Below are 23819 nucleotides of genomic sequence, written 5' to 3' on the forward strand. Positions count from 1 at the left end.
CTAGCCTAATTACTCTGGCTAGGACCTCCAGCACAATGTTGAATAAGAGTTGTATAAGAGTGGTGATAAAGGGCATCCTTATCTGTTTCCCATTCTCAAGGAGAATGCTTTCAGTCTCTCCATTTAGGATGATGGCTGTTGGCTTTGTATAAATGCCCTTAATTATATTGAGGAATTTCCCTTCTACTCCTATTTTGTTGAGAGTTTTTATCATAAATGGATGTTGGACTTTGTCAAATGCCTTTTCTGCATCTACTGATAACATCATGTGGTTCTTGTCTTTTGTTTTGTTTATGTGATGGTTGATTATTTTTCTAATGTTGAACCATCCCTGCATACCTGGTATAAATCCCACTTGATCATGGTGAAGAATTTTTTTGATATATTACCAAATTCTACTGGCTAGAATTTTGTTGAGGATTTTTACGTCAATGTTAGTGAGGGATATTGGTCTGTAATTTTCTTTTTTTGGGGTGTCTTTACCCGGTTTTGGTAACAGGGTTATGCTGGCTTCATAGAATGAGTTTGGAAGTATTCCATCCTTTTCTATGCTCTGAAATACCTTTAGTAGTAGTGGTGTTAGAAAAGTTTGGTAGAATTCTCCAGTGAAGCCATCCGGGCCAGGGCTTCTTATTGTTGGGAGTTTTTTAGTTACCTTTTCAATCTCTTCTTTTATTATGGGTTTATTTAGTTGTTCTACCTCTGTTTGTGTTAGCTAGATAGGTAGTGAGTTTCTAGAAATTTGTGCATTTCCTTGAGGTTTTCAAATTTGTTAGAGAACAATTTTTCATAGTATTCTGTTATGATTCTTTTAATTTCAATTGGGTCTGTTGTGATATCACCCATCTCATTTCTTAATACAGGTTGTCTGCTTTGTCTCCTGTTTTTCTTTTGTCAGTTTGGCTGGTGGTTTACGATTTTGTTGATCTTTTCAGAGAACCAACTTTTGGTCTTGTTAACTCTTTCAATTGTTTTTCTATTCTTTATTTTGTTTAATTCTGCTCTAATTCTTATTATTTCCTTTTTTCTGGCCTGAGGGCTTCTTTTGCTGCTCTCTTTCTACTTTTTCTAGTTGTAGGGTTAGTGTTTTGACTATGGCTCTTTCTTCTTTTTGGATGTGTGAATTTTTTGCTATAAACTGACCTTTGAGCACTGCTTTTGCTGTGTCCCAAAGGTTCTGGTAGGTTGTGTTTTCATTCGCGTTTGAGTCTATGAATTTCTTTATTCCGTCCTTAATTTCTTTTATAACTCAGTAGTTTTTGAGCAAGGTGTTGTTCAGTTTCCATGTGTTTGATTTTTTTTCCTTGCTTTTTCTGTTGTTGTTTTCTACTTTTATGGCTGTACGGTCAGAAAAGATGCTTTGTAATATTTCAGTGCTTTGGATTTTGTTAAGGCTTGCTTTGTGGCTTAATATGTGGTCTATTCTGGAGAATATTCCCTGTGCCTTGGAAAAGAAAATATACTTGTCTGCTGTTGGGTGGAGTGTTCAGTGTATGTTTATGAGATAAAGTTGGCTGATTGCAGCATTTAGCTCTTCCATGTCTTTGTTGAGCTTCTTTCTCGTTGTTCTGTCCTTCACCGAAAGTGGTGTGTTGAAGTCTCCTACTACTATTGTGGAGCTATCTCTCTTTTCAGTGCTGTTAAGAGTTTGTTTTATGTATTTTGGAGCCCCGTTGTTGGGTGCGTAAATATTTGTTATAGTTATGTCCTCCTGGTGTATTGATCCTTTAAGCATTATATAGTGTCCTTCCTTATTCTCTGTGGTGGATTTTACTTTTTGTTTATTTTGTTAGAGATTAATATTGCCACTCCTGCTCTTTTTTGAGTGTTGTTTGCTTGATATATTTTTTTCCATCCTTTGAGTTTTAGTTTGTGTTTTTAAGTCTAAGATGTGTCTCTTGTAGGCAGCATATAGATGGATTGTGTTTTTTTATCCAGTCTGCCACTCTCTGTTTGTTTATTGGTTCATTTAGTCCATTTACATTCAGCATAATTATCAATAGGTATGAGTTTAGTGCGGTCGTTTTGATGTCTTTTTTTGTGTGTTGTTCACAGTTTCTTTGTTCCACTTAATATTCTGTGCTGAGTCGTTCTTTATGTATTTTCTTTTCATCTTTTTCATTGTTGTTGATTTGTGTTTGCTGAGTCTTTATATTTTTCTAGTTTTTTATTTTGACTTGAAGGGTTGTTAGTTTCCTTTGTGGTTACCTTAGTATTTATCCCTGTTTTTCTAAGTTTACATCTGTCTTTTATTTCTTTATATTGCCTTGACTTCCTCTCCATATGAAAAATCTATGTCTATGTTTTTTAAGTCCCTCTTTTTGTTTTAATGTTGTCATCTTTTATATATTGACATCTCTGTTTCCCTATTTTCAGTGTTTTAGTTTTGATTTACTTTTGTGGGTTGGTATCTGGGTTGATACCTGGTTGCTCTGTTCTGTGTTCTAGTCTTGGGTTGTTATTTGATGTTACTGATTTTCTAACCAGAGGACTTCCTTTAGTATTTCTTGTAATTTTGATTTGGTTTTTGCAAATTCCCTAAACTCCTGTTTATCCTGGAAAGGCCCTAATTTCACCATCATATTCGAGAGACAGTTTGCTGGATATATAATTCTTGGCTGGCAATTTCCTTCAAGGCTTTATACATGTCATCCCATCGCCTTCTTGGCCTGCATGGTTTCTGCTGAGTAGTCCGAGCTTATTCTTATTGACTCTCCTTTGTAGATCACTTTTTGTTTATCCCTAGTGCTCTTAAAATTCTCTCTTTATCTTTGGTTTTGGCAAGTTGATTATGTCTTGGTGACTTTCGTTTGGGATCTATCTTATGTGAGGTTCGATGAGCATCTTGGATGGATATCTTGACATCTTTCACAACATCAGGGAAGTTTTGTGCCAACAAATCTTCAACAATTCTCTCTGTATTTTCTGTTATCCCTCCCCACTCCCCCACCCCCCGTTCTGGTACTCTAGTCACTCGTGGATTATTCCTGTTGATAGAGTCCCACATGATTCTTAGAGTTTCTTCATTTTTTTAAATCCGTTTATCAGCTTTTTCCTCCAGTAAGTTGATGTCAAGTGCTTTATCTTCAGTCTCACTAATTCTGACTTCCATTGCCTAAATTCTGCTCCTGTGACTTTCTATTGAGTTGTCTAATTCTGAAATTTTATTGTTAATCTTCTGGATTTCTGATCGCTGTCTCTCTGTGGATCCTTGCAGTCTGTTAAATTTGTTATTATGCTCTTCTCTAATCTTTTTGGTTCCCTCTATTGCATGTTTTGCGTTTTGATTAATTTCCTTCCTAATTTCTTGAAGAGTTTTGTATATTAATGTTTTCTATTCTGCCTCCAGTAATTCCAAGAAATTTTCCTCCTCTGGAAAATTTCTAGATTCTTTGTTTTGGGAGCTTGCTGAAGCCATCATGGATTGCCTATTTACATGATTTGATATTGACTGTTGTCTCTGAGCCATCAATAAGTTATTGTATTTATTTATTTCATGTTTGTTTACTGTGTCCTAGCCTCTTGTTTTGTTTTGATATGCCCAAATAGGTTGCTCATATGAGCTAGTTTGATTTTTGACACCTTTGATGCTCTAATGTCCTATCCCCAGGTGGTTAGATCTGTTACTAGGTATGTGAGCTCAGGAATCTGCCCACTCCTCCTGTATGGATTCAGCTCAGGTGCCCAGATAGATAGCCACCAAGTGTGTGTTGTAGGCTCTCACTTACAGCCCTAGACAGGCATGGGTGATTGGTGTAGGCACAGGCATCTGGCTGCAGCAGGGGAACACACTCTGAGTGAGGTAGTGGACTGGCTGCCGCCCCTGAGTGTCCAGGAGGAAGGCATGTCCCTGTTCCCTAGAGTGCGTAGGTAGGTGAGTTTTGTAGCTGGACTGTGAGCAGCTTAATGCTGTTGGCTGTAAGGACTGGGGGTCATCTCTTATTCATAGGCCTCTATCGCAGTTGGCTAGGTGGCATGGGTGGAGCCACCAGTCCTCAGGCTCCTGATTTAGGTAGGTGAAGACCCTGCTTAATGGGCAGAGCAGTGTCAGATGTCAAGAACCTGCCACTTTGCAGCTGAAGCAGTTGAAGTTAGACTTCTGGTGTATACCCTGTTATACTGCAGTAATGAGGGCCTGCTCTGTTGAGATGGGCCCACACAAGTCTGTGCAGGGGGAAAGGCACTCAAAGTCTATGGATCCCTTATGCCTGTGCCTAGGCAAAGGTGCTGTCCCTACCCTGGGTTCCTCGCTTAAGGGAGCCGGCAGTTTATTTTTTCCCTTGTTTGTTAATTTGTTCACTCTTCGGGGCAGGGAGAATGGCTCCGTGCATGTGACAGATCCTGTTTCTGGCCCAGGGAACTTGGCATTGCTGAAGCCAGTCCGGGACCCAGTGCAGAGCAAGGAGCGGGGAGGTAAATGGGAGAGAGGTTTTTCCCTAAGGGGGGTGTTTTTGATCCACGCGGTAGGCAGTACGTATGCAAGTACTTATCTTTCACCAATCCAGGGCTGCTGCTCGCTGGTTCTGGGTGGCCATGTAGTCTCTCTGGTGGTGGGTCTTTCCCGGTGTGGAAAACTTGCCTCTCGAGCACCCCTGCTTGCCTGCCTCACCACTCACCCCTGAGCTGATCAGGCCTGAAGGGCTCAGGCTCTCGCCGGGTCAGGTCTGACAATTCCTTGCTGCTTCTGAACTGTCTCTCTCTCCACCTGCCACTCAGTCCGGTTCCTCAACTCTGCCTTTGATGTTCAAGGCTCCCAAATTGCCGTATATAATCTATTCACGTGTTTTTTCAGATCTTTGCTGTAAGAGGGTCCACCAGAAGCGTCTGACTACTCCACCATCTTGGCCCCGCCTCCCTGTTTTATTATCTTTTCTGTAGGGCTTTGACTTCCTTGTATAATCAGGGAGAATAAAAGAACTTATGAAATTACTTTCCCATTCCTTTTTAGACAAACTTATGTGATTAATGATTGTGTGCTGAGTCTTAATTTTTTCTTAAGTACCCTTTTGCTGAGCAAACTTTTAATGTCTTCTATGTACAGTGAAGCAGTGAAATAGATGTAGACCAGTAGGAGGTAAGAAATATTTGTACTAATACCTGTTACACCTGGGAGAGCATCTTCAGAGATGTATGTAAAATACTGTGGTGGTTTCAGTGCTAGGAGCAATCATGTCATCAGGGGGTGCTGTCATGGAGGAGGAGGCATTGGAACTGGTCCTTGAAGAACAGAGCAGATTTTGTTTGGTGGAGGTGGAGGTGAAATAGGTATGTCCCAGGCAGAGAGAAAGTGAGCAGGTGTGAAAGAACACGGAGTATTTAGAGAATAATGCGTAACCCTCTGTTAAACTAGCATTCTTAAATACGACAAATTAAACCAGAATGGTCACAGAAGATCCTGTTAGGTGATCTTTGCAGCTCAATCCCTTTTGAACTGTTGCTTGGTAGACCTGGTTGTTGTTAGTTGCCATTGATTTGATTCCGGCTCATGGCAGCCCCATGTGTGCAGGGTAGAACTGCTCCATATGGTTTTCAAGGCTGTGACTTTTCGGAAGCAGATCGCCAGGCCTATGTCTCCCAGGGCGCCTCTGGGTGGGTTCATACAGCCAGCTTTTCAGCTAGTAGTCAAGTGCTTACCATTTGTGCCACTCAGGAACTCCTGGTAGACCTTAGGCCTGCAATAATTAAAAACAAATACTGTTGAGGCTCCCTGCCTATTTCTGAATATCCACTGTCCTTTCTTGACACAGACTGGTTAATAACTTTCCTTTTATAAAATAATAGCTTGGAGCAGGGCAAAGAGTAAGAGGCCAAAGAACCTGCTTTTAGTTCTAACTTGAGCACTAATGGGCACTGTGGCCTCAGGCAAGGCATTTTCCTTCCCTGCCCTACAAACTCCTTATGAGCAAAATGAGAGTAGTAAGGTCTGTCCATACTTTCTTCATAGGATTTTTCTGAGCATCAAGTGAGATCATGGATGTGACTGCTTTGTTAAATTATAAAACATTTTGTCAGTGTGAACAGGTCTGGTTCATATTGGTTGCTACAGAGATAACTTTGGATTGCACAGTTGAAGTGACCCAGATGTTTTGGCTAGATGTTCAGTTTTTGAAATCAGCTTTGAATTATTTTTGTCGAGCAACCTAAATGTTCAATGAATGGAAATGCAAAGTAGCTGATATATCTCTGACGAATATTATGCAGCCAATAAAACAGATGTTAAGAGGATTTTTAATGGAGAATGAAGAAGACTCATGATTACAACATGTTATGTTAAAACAAGACCAAACTGCACAGAAAGGTACCGGGAGGAAAATGTACGGAGTAGTGGTCTCTAGATGGTGGTAATGATGGATGATTTTTTTTTTTCTTTCTACTTAAGGGCCTTTAATGTCCTCTTCTAAAAAGCAGGATTACTTTAGAAGAGGAAGTGGAGGCTCAGTTAAGTTAATGATAATAATTGCAAACAAATCTTTATTTCTAGTCCAAACCATTCTTGTGACCTCCAGGCTGCATAGCTGACTGCTTATTGGACAATTCATTTTGGAGTTCTCACAGGCATCTTAAACTTAACATATCCAACATGGAATTCTCAATTTTTTTTTCTCACCCCAATTTAGTATGCCCACAGTGTCTTCAATTTTAGCAACTGGCATCTCTGTCTCTACCTAGTAGCTTATGGCCAGCTATCTCCAGAATCTGTACCCCTTTCCTCTCTACTGCCACCATTCTTATCCAAACCACCTTCTTCTCCTGCTTGGATTATAGTTATGAAATTCATTTAGGTCTCCAATCCTCTTTCTACAGGCAACTAAAATGAACTTTTAAGACTATAAAACCATAGATTCGATATGGATAAAATATATGAAAGAGCAGTTTTCAGACATTGGATAACAGGCAGTACAGGATGGTGATCCCTGAGAAAAGGGAAATAACATAAGGTGAGCTCCACCCACAATAACTTTGGCTTTCTGCCTGGAAGTACTTTCCAGACTAGGCATAAAGTTGTGGAGACCAAGCAATGCTTGGCAGTCTTGCTGAACTGAGGAGGCAGAGATCAGAGCTTAGGGCCACTGAGGCAACTGGAGTCTATGAGGCAGGATACTAGTGAGAGGGGATGTGCACATAGAAAGACCTTCAGAAATCCATATAAGGGTCCTATTAAATTATTAATCTTATGTTGAGCTGCACATGGCTAGGGTAAGACTCTGAGAGACCTGGTAGTGAATAGCTGCTAGGGAGCTGTGAACTGAAAGAAGATTACGGAGGTCACATTGTGCTGAGTGGTTTGATTTCCAAACAGCCAGAATGCAGAGACCTTACTGAACACCACAGATTCAGTTGAGACCCCAAGCCTTAGGAGTAAGACTATTCTAGATCTGTTGTAACAAAACTTAAAAAGAAGCCTCGAAAAGATCAGGCCGATTTGCCTATAAATTAACGACCTGCCTGAACAATGCGCAACAGTCTTTAAAGGAATATAACAAAATCCAGACTGAACAAAGTATCATCTATAACGTCCAGCATAAAATAAGAAATTACTAAACATGAGATTAAAAAAAGCAGTCAATAGAAACAGACCCAGAGATAACAGAGATGTTGGAATTAACAAAGACTTTAAAACAGCTAGTATAAATATGTTTAAAGCTTAAATAAAAGATGGACATAATGAGTGAACAGATGGGGAATCTCAGTAGAGAAATCGAAACTATTAAAAAGAACCAAATGAAATTCTAGAATTGAAAAAACGTAATATTTAAAATGAAAATTCAGTGGCAGGCTGATCAGTGAAATTGAAGAAAGGACAATAGATTCTATTTAAACTGGAACAAAAAGAAAAAAACTTCCCCATCTCAAAAAGAACAGAGTGACCTATGAGACAATATTCATCAGCCTAACATATATATATTGGAGTCCCAGAAGGAGAAGAGAGAGATATTGGGACAGAAAATATATTTGATGAAATAATGGCTGAAAATTTTCCAAATTTGATGAAAAATATCATCCTGCAGATCCATGAAACTAGCAAACCCAAACAGGATAAAGAAAATCACATGTAGGCACATTATAATCGATTTGATGAAAACCAAAGATAGAAGGAATTTTGAAAACAACCAGAGAGAAAGGCACATTGCATTCAGGGAACAATGGTAAGAATTACCTCTCATTTCTCATCAGAAGCATTGTAAGCCAGAAGACAAAAGAACAACATCTTCAAAATGCTGAAAGAAAAAACTGTCAACCTTTAATTCTACTCCACAACAATACTTTTAAAAATTAAGGTGAAATAAATTCATTTTCAGATAAGCAGAAGCTGAGAGAATGAGTCACTAGCAGACTTACACTACAAGAAACGTTAAAGTTATTTAGGCTGAAGGAAAATTGTAACAGATAGAAACCAGGATCAACACAAAGAATGAAGAGCACTGGAAATACGTGGGTGCGGAGTTGGGTATAGTCCACAAGACTGCCCTCACTTCTTGTGCCAGTTGCAGGTTTGACAGTTCACAAGACCATCCTGAGGTTTAATAATTCACTAGGAGGACTCATAAAAAACGAAAACCAAACCCATTGCTGTTGAATTGATTATAACTCAGCAACCCTATAGGACAGAGTAGAACTGCCCCATAGGGTTTCCAAGGCTGTAAATCTTTACAGAAGCAGATACTGCCACATCTTTTTCCCATGGAGCAGCTGGTGGGTTTTGGTTAGCAGTCGAGTGCTTAACCACTGTGCCACCAGGGCTCCTTAGAAGGTCTCGTAGAACTCACTAAATCATGATTACTGTTTATTACAGGGAAAGGATACAGATTAAAATCAGCCAAGGGAAAAGAAGCATGGGCAGAGTCCAGGAAAATGGCAAGCGCCAAGCTTCCAGTTTTCCATTCCTGGTGGAATCATGGATAGTAGTACTCTCCTGGTAATAGTGTGTAACAGTATGCATGGAGTATTGCCAACCAGAGAACCTCACCTGAGCCTTGGTGCCCAAAGTTTTTATTGGGGCTCCATCACATAGGCATGGCTGACTGCCAGCGTTGCTGATACCAGTTTCCAGCCCCTCTGGAGGTTAGAGGTTGAGCAAACTAAAGCTCCCACGGTAAATCACATTGTTAGACTGTTCTGTGACCCAAGGCCCCGAGGCAAACAAAAACACTTATATCAGGCATGACATTCCAAAGGTTCAGAGATTACTTTCCAGAAGCCCAGTGTGAAGACCGGACCTCTTTTTGAGCAAGATTAAATTCTTGACCATATAGTGGATGGAGCCCTGGTGGCACAGTGGTTAAGAGTTTGGCTACTAACCAAAAGTTCGGCAGTTTGAATCCACCAGCTGTTCCTTGGAAACCCTATGGGGCAGTTCTGCTCTGTCGTATAGGATCGCTATGAGTCAGAACTCAGTGGCGATAGGTTTGGATTTTTCTCGCAGTATGTGAATTTTATTAAGGAAGTCTTCCCTAACTTTGGCCTGAGACAATCACGTTCTGCCCCAGCTTGGGTTTACTTGTTCTTCCCATTCCTTTCTCCCAGGTGGACTGACTCAGGACCTGAAAGCTGCTTCTAACTGCTTTTTGATGGCCTGTAAGAAGCCAGGAAAGAAGTCTGTGGAGGCATGTCACAATGTTGGTCTCCTGGCACATGATGGACAGGTCAATGAGGATGGCCACCCTGACCTGGGAAAGGCCAGGGACTACTACACAAAGGCCTGTGATGGCAGCTATGCTGCCAGCTGCTTCAACCTCAGTGCCATGTTCCTCCAGGGTGCCCCTGGCTTCCCCAAGGACATGAACTTGGCGTGCAAGTACTCCATGAGAGCCTGTGACCTGGGCCATGTCTGGGCCTGCGCCAATGCTAGCCGCATGTACAGGTTGGGGGATGGTGTTGATAAGGATGAGGCGAAGGCCGAGGTGCTAAAAAATCGAGCCAAGCAGTTGCATAAAGAACAGCAGAAAAGTGTCCACCCCTTAACATTTGGGTAACGTGACCCACCCTCTGAGGCAACAAACAACTTGAGGCTAGTACCTCCTGTTTCTGAGAATCGATGCAGCCCTTGGAGGTCAACTTTTCTGGAGCAGAAAGACTTGGGACTTGCTGCTAGTTGCTCTTGTTACATAGAACCATTGCCCCAGAGTGTCACCTACTGGGATGCAGCCTCCACGTTCATTTCAGTCAGTATTCCTTCATCTGGGTGTGTTCTGTGAAGGCACCCGAATTTAGGGAGTCTTAGCTCTCAAACTCCTGCAGCTCTTTGAAAAATAGGAACAAGTTTGACGGCCATAGACACTTGTGGAGGGGAAAAAAAAAATAGGAGGAAGTTGGAGAAATAGAAGCCACAGGAATAATAATAATAAAGGAATCAGACATTATTATTACTACTACTATTTCAGTGGGGAGGACTTGAAAATTAGCAAGTGTCTTGATTTACATAATAGCTTAAGGAGCTAAGAACAGTTAAATAGTCACAACTGCCACCCTCTGACTTGCATTATCATTGATGTGGGCTTATTTTTGCCTTTAGAATAAGATCTTTAAATAAATTCATAGAGGTCAGGAGGTATGTGCAACACAAAGGTTAAAGGTTGTTAGGCTGCACGATTGCTAAACTGGATGAAAGATAAGCCTGCCTTCTGGAGACTTTCACAGTTAAAAATTAGCATCCCTAGTCCACTCACTTGGCACTCTTCATCATGCTAAGTGAGCAGATAAATATTCTCAAGGCAACTTCAGCTAGAAATCTGTAAGCAAGGACCTCGTGACACATTTTGTCCCCCGAATAAATTATTTTGATTTATTAGTAGTCTGTGTTCTTATTAGTGTTCTCTCATAGCCCAGGTAGGGTGGAGAGCTTGTTGTTCATGGTGGGTGTGCCTTTTAAGAACGTTTGCTTTTTCTCTTAGCTCCTTAGTTTGTCACTAGGGGGCGAGATTGTCACTTTCCTGCTAATAACAATACTGTTATTTCTGTCACCACCTACTGCTGGTGGCTTCCAGTTTTGCAGCTGTTGTAGGAAGAAGTCTTGCTGTGTGGATGAAGGTTTGTAAGCCCAGCCGGCCAGCTTCTCAAGTTGACAGAGAAGAGGGACTTTCCCAAGAGAAGAGTCTTTAAGAGGCATCAAGTTCATTTCAAAAATGTAAAGTAGCTTTTTGGTGTTCTTAAGATGAAAGGTTTGAGGTTTTGGGTTATAGATGTAATATGTTCTCATGAAATGCACTTCAGAATATAGAAGAAGAGAAAGAAGAAACAGTTACCCTTTGGTCGTCCTTCACCTTCCGACATTCTTTGGCCCGATGTTAGTGGTGTTTAGTCACTTTTTAAAAGTCACAACTTTTCAATTAAATAATGAATTTTGTAGTTCTGAAGAATTAAGTTAACCTGATTTTTGGACAGCAGGTGTGCTGGGGCTTTTTTTATAGACCAGTTCCTGCCTGGGACCCCTGGTGCCTCCCTTCCTTGGGTCACATACTGAAATGGGGCTGGGAACAATGAAGTGGGTATTAACTAACAAAATGTTGCCTTTCACAAAAGTTATTAAAAAAACAATATAATTTACTGTGATCCAGAGGGGTCCAAGGTCATTTCATACCCAGGTTGCTGTAGGAGGCAGTGGGTTGCTAAGAACCTGTGTGGAGGAGTTTCTCACTTTTGGACAACCTTTGAGGTAACGTTTGAAAATGGACTTTCAGACTCTGGTCACAGCAAGCAGTATCACTGTGTCTTCTGGCCAGCAGGCATTTAAATCATCATTGGTAACTATTTCCAGTGTTCTCCCTCCATGCCACGCTTGGGCTGGATACAGGAATTTCAGAGACGGCTTGGATAATCTAATGAGGAAGAAGTTTCATAATTGACTAGTGGCTTGTGTCCTCGTTAGTGTTCTCACTAAAGTTTTACAGGACAGTGATCAGTGCTGTGAGAGGGAAACGAGTTCCGGAGGGGCAGGAGAAGGCCAGAGGGTCTGGGGATTTGGATTTTTTCTTAAGGGTAGTGCAGAGTCACTAAAGGGTTTTGAGCAGGAGAATGAGATGATCACATTTGGAAATAGAAAGTTGACCCCAGTGTGGAAAATGAATTGGAAGAGGAAAGGCTAGAGTCAGGGAGAATAATTAGGAGATTGGTAATAAGGTTCAGGTGAGAAATGGTTGGACCTGCGGTAAGGCAGTGTCGGGCATGGAGAGGGAGAGGAGGTGAGAGATTGAAGCAGCTAAATGAGCAAAACTTAGCCATGTTGGAAGTGGGGGTGGGGAGAGGGTAGAGTCAAGCAGAGCAAGGTAAAAAACAGGTTTGTAGCTTGGGCAACTGGGTGGACAGAAGGAGCCGTTCACATTGATGTAGAGCCTGTAGGCTGGTAATGGGGACAAGAAATTTATTTGAGCTGTTCGGTGTTTTTTTTTTTTTTTTTAATTTAGAAATAACTTGCATTTTAGTTTGTTAAAATTTTATGAAATTGAATAATTAAATGTTGAATGTTTTGTTACCTATATATTTACTACAATTAAAATAATAAATTTTTAAAAAAATGTTTAGGAAATTACCTGGAAGATTTTGTGAAAGGCAGCGTGGCAGAGGGACAATGCCTAGACTTTGGACCCTGTGGTTGTGAGCAATTCTGGATTAGTCAAAAGGCAGATGAAGCATGTGTGTTGAGGGCACCTAACTAAGCATGAAAAAAAATAAAAAACAACAATTTTATATGTTTTAAAAGCATCAAGTATTCACTTCGGGGGAAAAAAAAGAAAACTGAAACATCTTTGACTTCCTAACACTCATTTTACAGTTAAGATCTCTTTTATTTTGAATTCTGCGTTAGGGCTGGAGACACCAGACTCTCCAATTCTTAGGTCCACAGGTCTTAACCTGGGTTCTGATCTGGATTTAACTTTTTTTTTTTTTAATTCTGATAAATACATAGGTAACGAAACATTTGCCATTTCAACAGTCTACACATACACAGTTCGGTGATATTGTTTATCACGTTGTTCAGTCATTACCATTAACTGTTCTTGAATTTTTCTGTCAAACTTAACAGAAGTTCAGTGTCCCCCAAGTGTTGTGTCTTCCTTTCCCCTCTCTCCTATCTGCCCCTGCTAACCACTAATAAACTTTGATCTCTATACACTTGCCCATTCTAGATATTTCATGTAAGTGGGATCATACAGTATTTATGCTTTTGTGACTGACCTGTTTCAGCATAATATTTTCAAGTTCATCCATGCTAGATTTGACCTGTTATTGGCTGTGTGACCTTGGACAAGTTAACTAACCTTCTGGACCTTGGTTTTGTCACCTCTCAGATGAGGGATAACAATGCCTTCTAATTGGGTTACTAAAAAACCAAAACCAAACCCATTGCCATCGAGTGATCCTGACTCATAGTGACCCTGTACTACGGTAGAACTGCCCCATAGGGTTTCCAAGGAGTGGCTGGTGGATTTGAACTCCCGACCTTTTGGTTAGCAGCTGAGCTCTTAACCACTGCACCACCAAATAGGGTTGTTGGGAGGGTTAAATAGTAGCTCTTACGATAATAAATGTTCCTTTATAAAAAAATTTTTTACAATTAGATAGTTATTTTCCTCTCCAAGTGGCATTGTCAGCTTGTGAAGCAGTCTAACTTTTAAGAGGCTGCCTTTCCTGCCATTCTTTTAATATTTTGAAAGCTGATGGTGAGGCTTGCTAGGGATATTCACACCACAAAACAGCTGCACGGGCAGGCCTGGTGGGCGACGGAGGATCTCGTATTTCCTACCTCCTCCCTTCACTGCTGCCCCAGTGGCGAGAAAGTCACTGAGAAGACTTGCACCTGCTGGGGGCCCAGAGCAGAAAATATTCCCAGCTGGTGCTCCTCCCCAGGCTTGAGGAATAGTGATTGTATTACAGCGTAATCAGGCCTCCCCACTGTCTAAAGGCCAAAATTCCTTGCCCAACATTCAGGTCTCCCCGTCTCCATGATATGGTCCCTGTCTCCATTTTTAGCCCTGTCTCATCACTCCTTGTTCCCAACTTGGGCTTCTGTAACACAGGACGGCTTGTAGCTCTGCACTGCCACCAAAAGCAAAACAGAACACAGTAACAGCAAAACACCCAGGCTGTTTGTTACTGCCATGCATTTGCTGATAGTGATTTGTCTGTCTGGAATTCCCTTCCCCAACTTTCACCTCATCTTTAAGACTCTAGGAAACCTTCCCTCAATCCCTGGTCTGGGGTAGAGGCTTTTTCTGTGACCACTCGCACTGAGTGGTCATCCATAATAGCACTAAGCACACTGTTACCTGTTTTTATGGTCTCCACTCCCCTTGAGATGGTGAGCTCCAGAAGAGCAGATGCTTGGTAGGCTTCATCTCTGCTCAGTGCCCAGAGCAAGGCTGGGCACGTACTAGGCCATCAGGGGCTGCTTGCTGAGATGCACAGCACAGAGTGGCGCCTTGGCTGCCTCCTGACAACCCTGAGACACCAGGCCAAGGCTCCTCTTCACATCCAAGAACCGGTGTAATCCACAGGTTGTACTGTTGTTGAAACTCCTTGTCTAAACCAGACGTAGCATGGCTTAGCACATGGTTGATCAGTGCTCTTCCTTGGGCTTTGTTCAGGGAGATTTTTTTTTTAAAGAAAAGGTATTTGAAATAATGAAGGAAAAGGACCTAGCACAATGCTGTCCTGGTAATCTAAAGTATGTGCTCAATAACTATCAGTGCTAAGAAACCAATATTACTAATTAACGCCCTCGTGGTTAAAGAATCACAAATCCAAACATGCCAGTTTTCTTGGGATACTGATAATTAATGGTCTCCTTTCATTATACTGTATTACAATGTTTTCATGTCTGTCTCCCTGATGAGTGTATTGTGTGTCGTCGAGTTGATTCCAACTCATAGCTACCTATAGGGCTCCACAAAGACAGTGACCAAGAACTTTCTCAAATGAAATCTGCCATGTTCTTCCCTCCTTGAATCCTTCAAAGATTTCTTGTCCCCTATAGCAGTGGTTCTCAAAGTGTGGACTTTGGGCCCCTCACTCCTCAATCCCCTCGGGAACTGCTTAAAATAGAGATTTGGGGCCCACTTTAGACCTACTAGGTGATAGTCTGAGTTTTAAATAAGCAAACCCCAAGAGATTCTTATGCATACTGAAATACGCGACCCCTTCAAGTAGTATAAAGTCCCAGCTCCTTAGCTTGACCTCACAACCCTTTGCAGTCTGTACTCCATATTTCATCTCCACATGGCAGTTCCACCAAAACATTCTGCTTGAAAGCCTACCCCCCTTGGCATGAGTATGGCCAACTTCTGATAGTTCTTCAAAACTTAGCCCAGATGTCACTTGCTCTAGGAAGCCTCCAAGCCCCCCAAGGTCTGTGGTTCTCTAACAGGCCTTGTGCTTCTCCCTCAGTTTTTTTTTTTTCACACAGGTTTGGGCTTTGCTGTGTCTCGAGGGCATGGATTAAGTCTAACTCATTTCTATTCCTAGAGCCTAGCTCAGGACCTGGTACACTTAATAAATTTTTATTGAAGGAAAAGGAAGAATATTGTCTAAGGGACAGTTTATCTCCTAATGCAGCAGATCCCATTGAGCATTTGGAAAGACAGGGCCTTGGAGAAGGAACTGGGTTAGAATCACTACTTTGCCACGTAAAACACGTTATATTACCACCTGTTATGGATTGAATTGTGTGTCCCCAAAATATGTGTTGTAAATCATAACCCCTTCATCAGTGGATGTAATCCCATTTGGAAATGGGGTTTTCTTTGTTATGTTAATGAGGCCATATCAGTATAGGATGTTTTTTAAACCAATCATTTTTGAGATACGAAAGAAGAGATTAAGCACAGAAGCAAGCAAGCACAGATGGAAGAAGACAGATGCCATGCCACATGAAGATCGCCAAGGAACCGAGAAGCTAAAAAGAGACAAGAACCTTCCCTCAGAGCCAACAGAAAAAGAAAGCCTTTCCCTAGAGAGCCAGTGCCCTGAATTCAGACTTCTAGCCTCCTAAACTGTGAGAAAATAAATTTCTGTTTGTTAAAGCCACCCACTTGTGGTATTTCTGTTACAGCAGCACTAGGTAACCAAGGCATCACTTCTCAGGGCCTCAGTTTCATCTCTGAAGTGTAGGGATAATTCTTACTTCACAGGGCTGATGTGAGGATTAAGTGAAATAAAGCAAGGTGCCTGGCTCAATGCTTGGCACATTCTAATTGTGTAATCACTGAAGGAGTCTTTTTTTTCTAAATTTTATTTTGTTGGGAATATACACAGCAAAACATACACCAATTCAGCAGTTTCTACATGTACAATTTAGTAACACTGATTACATTCTTCGAGTTATGCAGTCATTCTCACCCTCCTTTTCTGAGTTGTTCCTCCCTCATTAGCATAAGCTCACTGCCGCTTAAGGTTCCTAACTAATCTTTTTTGAGTTGCTGTTGTCAGTTTGATCTCATATAGATAGTTCTTAAAAACACATAATTTAAAAAAAAAAAAAAAAAAAAAAACAATGCTCAAGGCAGTCCTTTTTTACTAGTTAAGCTAAGCTATTGTTCAGTTGTAAGATGACTTCAGGGGATTATTTTTGGTTTAAGATTTCAAGATTATCTCAGGGCAATAGTTTCAGGGATTCATCCACCCTCCATGGCTCCAGAAAGTCTAGAATCCGTGAGAATTTGAAATTTTATGCATTTTCCCCCTTTAGATCAGAATTCTAGGGAATCTTTGATCAAAACGTTCAGTAACGGTAGTCAGGCACCATCCAGTTCTTCTGGTCTCATGGCAAAGGAGGCAGTTGTTCATGGAGGCAATTAGTCACCCATTCCATAGCCTCCTATTCCTGAATCTGTCCTGAAGGACTCTCTTGTGGCAGCAAGACTAGGCTTGTTCTGTACTGCTCCAGAGAGCAGAACTAGGTCTAGTGGATGGAAGCTGCAAGGAGACAGTTCAGAGAGGTCTGAATAGAAGAAATAACTCTGTGCTTGGCAGAACGAGAAGCTTTGGGAGGAGGTGAACTTCCTCTCACAGAATGTGTGAGTTGAGGATAGATTCTCACCTGTCAGGGCTGATGCGAGGGACTGATTGCATATGAGTTTTGGGGTAGGGTGAGTGTGGGAGATGTGAAAGATGGGAGTCAGATAAGAGATTTTAGTTTAGTGCCCTCCATAATCCATTTTTTATTCATCCAGTACAGACTCTCTTCTTGACTGGGCCCGAGGCTGGGGACACAGGGCTGAATCTGATAAGAGTCCTTGTCATTTAGGAGCTCACAGTCTGAATCATGAGCATCTGTTGCGCATCTACTATGTGCCAGACACTAATCCTCTCAAAAACCCTCTAAGGAAGGTTTTATTCTCACCCTTTTTTTTCTTTTTTTTTTTTTTCAGATAACCTGAGGCTTGGAGAAAGTGGCTTGCAGAAGGTCAGAGTAGCGCAGTTGGGATTACAATTTAGGTCTGTTCCCCAAGACAATACGTACTACTGGGGAAGCCAGCACAACTTGTACAAGGCAAGGTCATGAAGGCTCCGTAGACACATCCAAATTCCCTGAGGGACCAAATTGCTGGGTTGAGGGCTGTGGGGACCATGGTCTTGGGGAACATCTAGCTCAATTGGCATAACACGGTTTATAAAGAAAATGTCCTACTTTGGTGAGTAGCGTCTGGGGTCTCAAAAGCCTGTGAGCAGCCATCTGAGATACTCCACTGGTCTCACCCCTTCAGGAGCAAGGGAGAATGAAGAAAACTGAAGATACAAGGGAAAGATTAGTCCAAAAGACCAATGGACCACAACTGTCATGGCCTCCACCAGACTGAGTCCAGCACAACTAGATGATGCCCGGCTATACCACCACTGACTGCTCTGACAGGGATCTCAATAGAGTCCCGGACAGGGCTGGAGAAAAATGTAGAACAAAATTCTAACTCACAAGAAAAGACCAGATTTACTGGCCTGACATAGACTGGAGAAACCCTGAGAGTATGGCCCAGACACGCTTTTAGCTTAGTAATGAAGTCACTCCTGAGGTTCACCCTTCAGCCAAAGATTAGACAGGCCCATAAAACAAAACAAGATTAAAGGGGCACACCAGTTCAGGGGCAAGGACTAGAAGGCAGGAGGGGACAGGAAAGCTGGTAATAGGGAACTCAAGGTCGAGAAGGGAGAATGTTGACACGTCGTGGGGTTGTTAACCAATGTCATAAAACAATATGTGTACTAACTGTTTAATGATAAGCCAGATTGTTCTGTAAACCTTCATCTAAAGTACAATAGAAAAAATAATTTAAGCCTGTTCCCGAAACCCTCTTTCCACCGTCTAAACCCAGATGGTGAAAACTCTTTGTAGTCTCAGGGAGATCCCCAAACAGCACCCAGGGCCCTTCTGGGCACTGAGTAGCTGCTAATGAACATTAGTGAAAAAAGGCAGAGGTCAGCTGCAGGAGGACGTGGTCTCTCTGTGGTACACTGTGTGCCCCAGAGTTCTCTCCAACCTGGGCCATGTAGAGGGTCCAGGAGAACATGCTGAGGTCAGACCTCACTGCTTACGTGACCAGTTGAGCAGCCTGGGCCAGGGTTCCCCAAGGAACTTGAAACCTGGCTGGGTTCCATCAGCTCCAAGAATAGCAGCTGACCATACTCTCCACCCAGCTGCTGGACTCTGATCAGGTTCCAGGAGGCCCCAGCAGGCTTCAGACATGAGTAGCAGCAAGCTTTGACTTTGAAGCTACTGTGGGCTGGGGTAATACCAGCTACACTCATTAAGGACCCCAGTGGTGGTGCAGTGGTTAAGCACTCGGCTACAAGCCAAAAGGTGGGTGGTTTGAACCCACCAGCCGCTCTGAACCCACGAGCTGCTCCGCAGGAGGCAGATGTGGCAGTCTGCTTCCATAAAGATTTTACAGCCTTGGAAACCCCATAGGTCAGTTTTACTCTGTCCTGTAGGGTCGCTATGAGTTGGAATCAACTGGACAGCAGTGGGTTTTGTGTACAGGGCATCTCCTGTAAGAGAGGTCTAGGAAGTATGGAACTCATCCTATAGATGAGAAATTGGGGCTCAGAGATCCCGGTGGCAGAGCTGGGAATCAAGCCTGGGCTGCCTTGTCAGTGCCCCTGCTTCTGTGAAGAGAGAAGAGTACTCTCAAGACTTTAGAGGAGACAAACTCCCTCAGCTTCCACAGTGATGTTACCCAAGCAGAGTGGGGCCCAGGCTCTTAGCAGTACATGATGTGAGAGCCAGTAGAGATGCTGGTGAGGATCCTTATCCACCTGAGCCTGTCTCCTCATCTGTAAAATAGGAATCACACCCAAATGGCAGATGAATAAGCATAAACTTTGGAGCCAGGCATATCTGGATTAGAATCTTAGCCCTGGCATTTCTTGAATACAAGACCTTGGACAAGTGACATCACTGCCTCTCTGAGCCTATTTCTTGATCCATTCATTCCACAAATAGCTTTTGAGCACCTACTACGTGCCAGATACTGTTCTAGTAGCTGGAGATACATCAAGTGAACACAGTAGACAAAAATCCCTACACTCGAAAGAATTTAAATTCTCAGACTCTAAAAAATACCTCATTAGATATCAGGATTAAATGAGAGAATGTACAAATAGCTAATGGTGTCTGGAAAATAATAAGGGCTCAGTTTAAGATACTATTAGGAACATGCCTGGTTAATGCTCAGTGAAAGAGCATTTAACCCAATACTGAATTCAGCCATCTCATTTAATAGACAAGGAAATGAGTCCAGAGAAGGCATGAAACTCAGCTCTGGTTGCCCAGCAAGGCAGTGGTAGGTTCCCATTAACCCACTAAACTCAGAGAGCTGTCTTTGACAAAGAGAGCCGGGGAAGGAGGTGGGGAGACTGGATCTTACAGCCAGTGAGGTTCAGGGTAGACATAGCTAATTGGTGAACTCCAAAGGCCAAGAGGGCTTTAACTCTCTTGGTGGCAAGTACTCCCTGTGTTTCTCAGGTGTGCCAAGAGCTTCCCAGGCTCAGCCTCAGCATCGGCACATGGCGGGATGGGCTGAGGTTAAGGTGGGATGATGAAGAGCCAAAGATGCAAGGTGCTGTGCAGGGCCAGCTTCCTGAATGTGTGACCTGTGTATTTGAACAGTGCCTCATGCTTGGTTTAATGCCCTGCTGTTGCTGTCCGGAGATTCTTAATAATTTTTGACCGAGATGCCATGCATTTTCATTTTGCACTGGACCCCACAAATCATGTAGCTGATCCAGGTGTTGCACTCTGGGGTAGGACACACCAGCCCCCGACCTGCAGTAGTCCTGGGACTTGTCAGGGGCTTGTGTATCCTATGAGCTAATGACTGAGGCACCAACAGAGAGGAAGAAAGCCAGGCCAAGCCCTACCAGACAGTTCCGGCCTAGTGACTGCAAATCTTTAAGGGACTGTAACTGGCAAGGGAGAAGACAGGCTTTAAGGAGATTCTGGGGGTAGACACAAGGGGGATTTCAGCTCAGTGTCAGAAACACTTTTCTAACAGTCAAAATGAAATCATAATATGTAAAATATACCTCAATAAAGCTGTTAAAAAGTGTAATACAGGCAGCTAACATCTACAGAGTGTTTACTATGTGTCAGGAACTGTGCTAAAGACTTCATTCAAAGTATGGACGATAGCAGAGCGGCAAGAACACAGGCCCTGGAGCCATACTGCCTGGGTTCAATCCTGGCTCTATTATTAGCTGTGTGTCTTGGGGCAAGTTAATTGGCCTCTCTGTGCCTCAGTTTCTTCATCTGGAAAATGGAACTAAGAATACTACCTGCCTCCCAGGATTATCGTGAGAATTAAATGAGTTTACATGTATAAAGCACTTAGGCAGTGTTTGACATATACTAAGTACTATATATAAGTGTTCATACTGTTTCATTTAATCCTCAGAATAATCCTATGAGGTAGATATTATTTTGTATTATTTCCATTTAGTAGACATAAAAACTGAGCCTTAGAAGGGTTATGGACTTGCCTAAGACCGCAGAACTGGTAAGTGGTAGAGTTGGGATTTGGCAAGTAATCAAGGGAGTTTTGAGGTGATTTCTGCCTTAGGAGTTAGGTCAGAGTCTGTGACCTCTATGCCCAGTACGTAGCCCAGAGTAAGCATCTTCTGAGTTTTTGTTAAACTAATCAGTGAATTAGGGTTTCTTTCAGTTCGCAGATTCTAAGACTCTGGGACATATGTGTTCTGGCTGTAGAAGGATTTGGGAACACACATGTGTTGGGATTTCTTACCAATAGTTGGCTTCAGCGTAATCAAGTATGTCCCGCTCTGTTGCTGTTAGTTGCCGTTGAGTCAATTCTGACTCATGGTGACCTGTGTCCCACTCTGGGCCTTATGAATAAATAGCCTGTTAAAAGGAGAGGGCAGTGATGAAAATGTTCTGGAACTAGATAGTGGTGGATGATTGCACAACATTGTGAATGTACTAAATGTCACTAATGGTTAATTTTATACTATGGGTATTTTATTACAATTTAAAAGTGGGAGACTTACCCCAAGTGTTTTGGGATTCTCTGGTGTAACCTGCAGGGAGTCAGTGAGGATCAGATGGCCTGATGATACTTGAATGATGGAGCATTCCCAGGGCTGGGATTCCCAGGATTCTGTTGGAAAGTATGCCAGGATTCGTTTTACCAGTCAGAGGAAAAGTAGAGACAGCATGACCTGTAGGCCAAAGCAGACCTGGGTTTGGATCCCAGTTGTCATTTCCTTACTGTGGGACCTTGAGCAGTTCATTTTTCCAAGCCTATTTTCTTATTTGTGAAAGAAGGATAATTGTCTTAGTCATCTAGTGCTGCTATAACAAATACCACAAGTGGATGGCTTTAACAAAGAGAAGTTTATTTCCTCATAGTCCAGTAGGCTACAAGTCCAAATTCAGGGCGTCAGCTGCAGGGGAATGCTTTCTCTGTCATCTCTGGAGGAAGGTCCATGTCATCAATCTTCCCTTGGTCTGGGAGCTTCTCTGCACAGGAACCTCAGGTCCAAAGGACCCGCTCTGCTCCCAGCCCTGCTTTCTTGGTGGTACGAGGTTCCCATGTGTTTCTGCTCGCTTCCCTCTTTCATATCTCCAAAGAGATTGGCTTAAGGCACTATCCAGTCTTGTAGACCTCATCAGTATAACTGCAGCTAATCCATCTTATTAAATGATAGTGATTGAGTTTACAACACATAAGGAAATCACATCAGATTACAGAATGGTACACAATTATACAATACTGGGAATCATGACTCAGCCAAGTTGACAGATATTTTGGAGGGACACAATTCAATCCATGACAATAATAATCCCTCCCTTGCAGGATTATTGTGACAATTAAGTAAAATAGTGTATAAAAGGGACCTATCACATGCCTAGTACACAGTATGTGCTCATCAATATCCACCGAGTGAATTTCTACTCATCCACAACCTGCCTTCTTTCTGAGAGTTTCTCTTGTCTAAGGCTGAACCTAACACAGGGCTTTGGATTGCGGCCCTTCCCACAGTCTCAGGACCCCACTTCCTTAGTTATCTCCTCTTACATCTGCAGCCCTCCTTCCCTCTTGTTTTTAAGCATGGTCAAGATTCTCCCATCTTAGAAAACATTCCTTGACCTCCAGTTACCACCCAACATCTTCTTCTCCACAGTCAGTCTTCTTGATGGAATTCTTTTTATTTATTTCCACTTTTTTACTTCATATTGTCTCTTCAACCCCCTGGAATCTGGCTAGACTCTCACTCACCCCTGAAACAGTTCTTGCCAGGGTCACCAACTACTTCCTTTTTAAAAATTCAGTGTTAGCAGAAGTCGTGCCAGTAAGGGCAGAAGCAGTGTGGCTAGGTTCGGCTGTGGTGAGGTCTTGGTGTGCTGTGACAATGGAACTCAGTGCTGAGTACCTCTGGGAGAAGCTGCAGTGGGAGCTGGAGACAGAGCACATGGAGGTGGAGGACAGCTTTGAGTAGAAAACCCTGACCCCAGAGGAGTGGACCCATGAACAACAGAAATGAGGGGCTGGGACTTCCACAGCCATTTAACTGTAAATCGGGGTCGGGGGTGGGGACAATGTCCATGACTTAGTTCTTACGAGACTTCTCCATGGCATGTGTTACCCTTGAGTACTACCTCTATCCTCAAACATTATCTTCTTTGGCTTCTGTGATGCTCACTCTTTCTGGTTTCTTCCTTCCTCTCTGATTACCCTTTACCAGTTTGGGGTGTCCTGACTTAAATCTTGGCATTTCTTAGGGTTCTTGTCCAAGCTCTCTTCCCTTCTTATCCTTCCTGAACTGTCCTTGCTCTCCCAAGACTTCTGATACTGTTGGCATGGGCTGGTGACTCCCAAATCTTGATCTCTGGCCCAGTCCTCTCCTGTCTCTCTGCTCAGACCCTTATACCCATTACTTACTAGACAGTTCTACCTGAATGTCCTACAGGCACCTCACTTTTAGTAAGTCCCAAACCAGATTCATCAGTGTCTCCCACAAACTTGCTCCTCCTCTGGAGTTCCCCCTTATCGGTCAATGACACCTAGTTCCCTCACCTGGAACCGGGGAGTCCTCTTTGTCCCCGTTTCTCCCTCTCCCTCATCCCTATCCCCACCATCAAACTCATCCCCAAGTCTTGTTGATTTTATCCCTTAAGTATCCTCTCCAAATCCAAGTTTGTACCCTCCTTTCATCCCTGTAGGCACTGCCCAGGCTTCGGTCTCATCATCTCTCTAGACTGAGCTCAGCACCACTGTATACTAATCCTGGTCTCTCACATCTGCACAGCACTTCACAGTATACAAAGTATTTTCACATTCAGTGGTTCCTTGGCCTGTGTGGCAGACTTGCTGGCA

At 42.6% G+C, this 23819-nt stretch overlaps 1 protein-coding gene across 1 annotated transcript in view; it reads left to right on the forward strand.

The window, feature by feature from the left end:
* The window catches only part of LOC101357021 (cytochrome c oxidase assembly factor 7), an 18506-nt gene extending 8206 nt beyond the window's left edge, over positions 1-10300 (forward strand). The window contains exon 3 of the mRNA XM_004371726.2: positions 9526-10300. Coding sequence (XP_004371783.1) covers positions 9526-9974 — 449 coding nt within the window. The 3' untranslated portion in view covers positions 9975-10300. The remainder of the gene's footprint in view (positions 1-9525) is intronic.
* Positions 10301-23819: the final 13519 nt, after the last annotated feature.

This window comes from Trichechus manatus, unplaced genomic scaffold, assembly GCF_000243295.1.
Source record: "Trichechus manatus latirostris isolate Lorelei unplaced genomic scaffold, TriManLat1.0 scaffold00015, whole genome shotgun sequence".
In the NCBI taxonomy this organism is placed as follows: domain Eukaryota; kingdom Metazoa; phylum Chordata; class Mammalia; order Sirenia; family Trichechidae; genus Trichechus; species Trichechus manatus.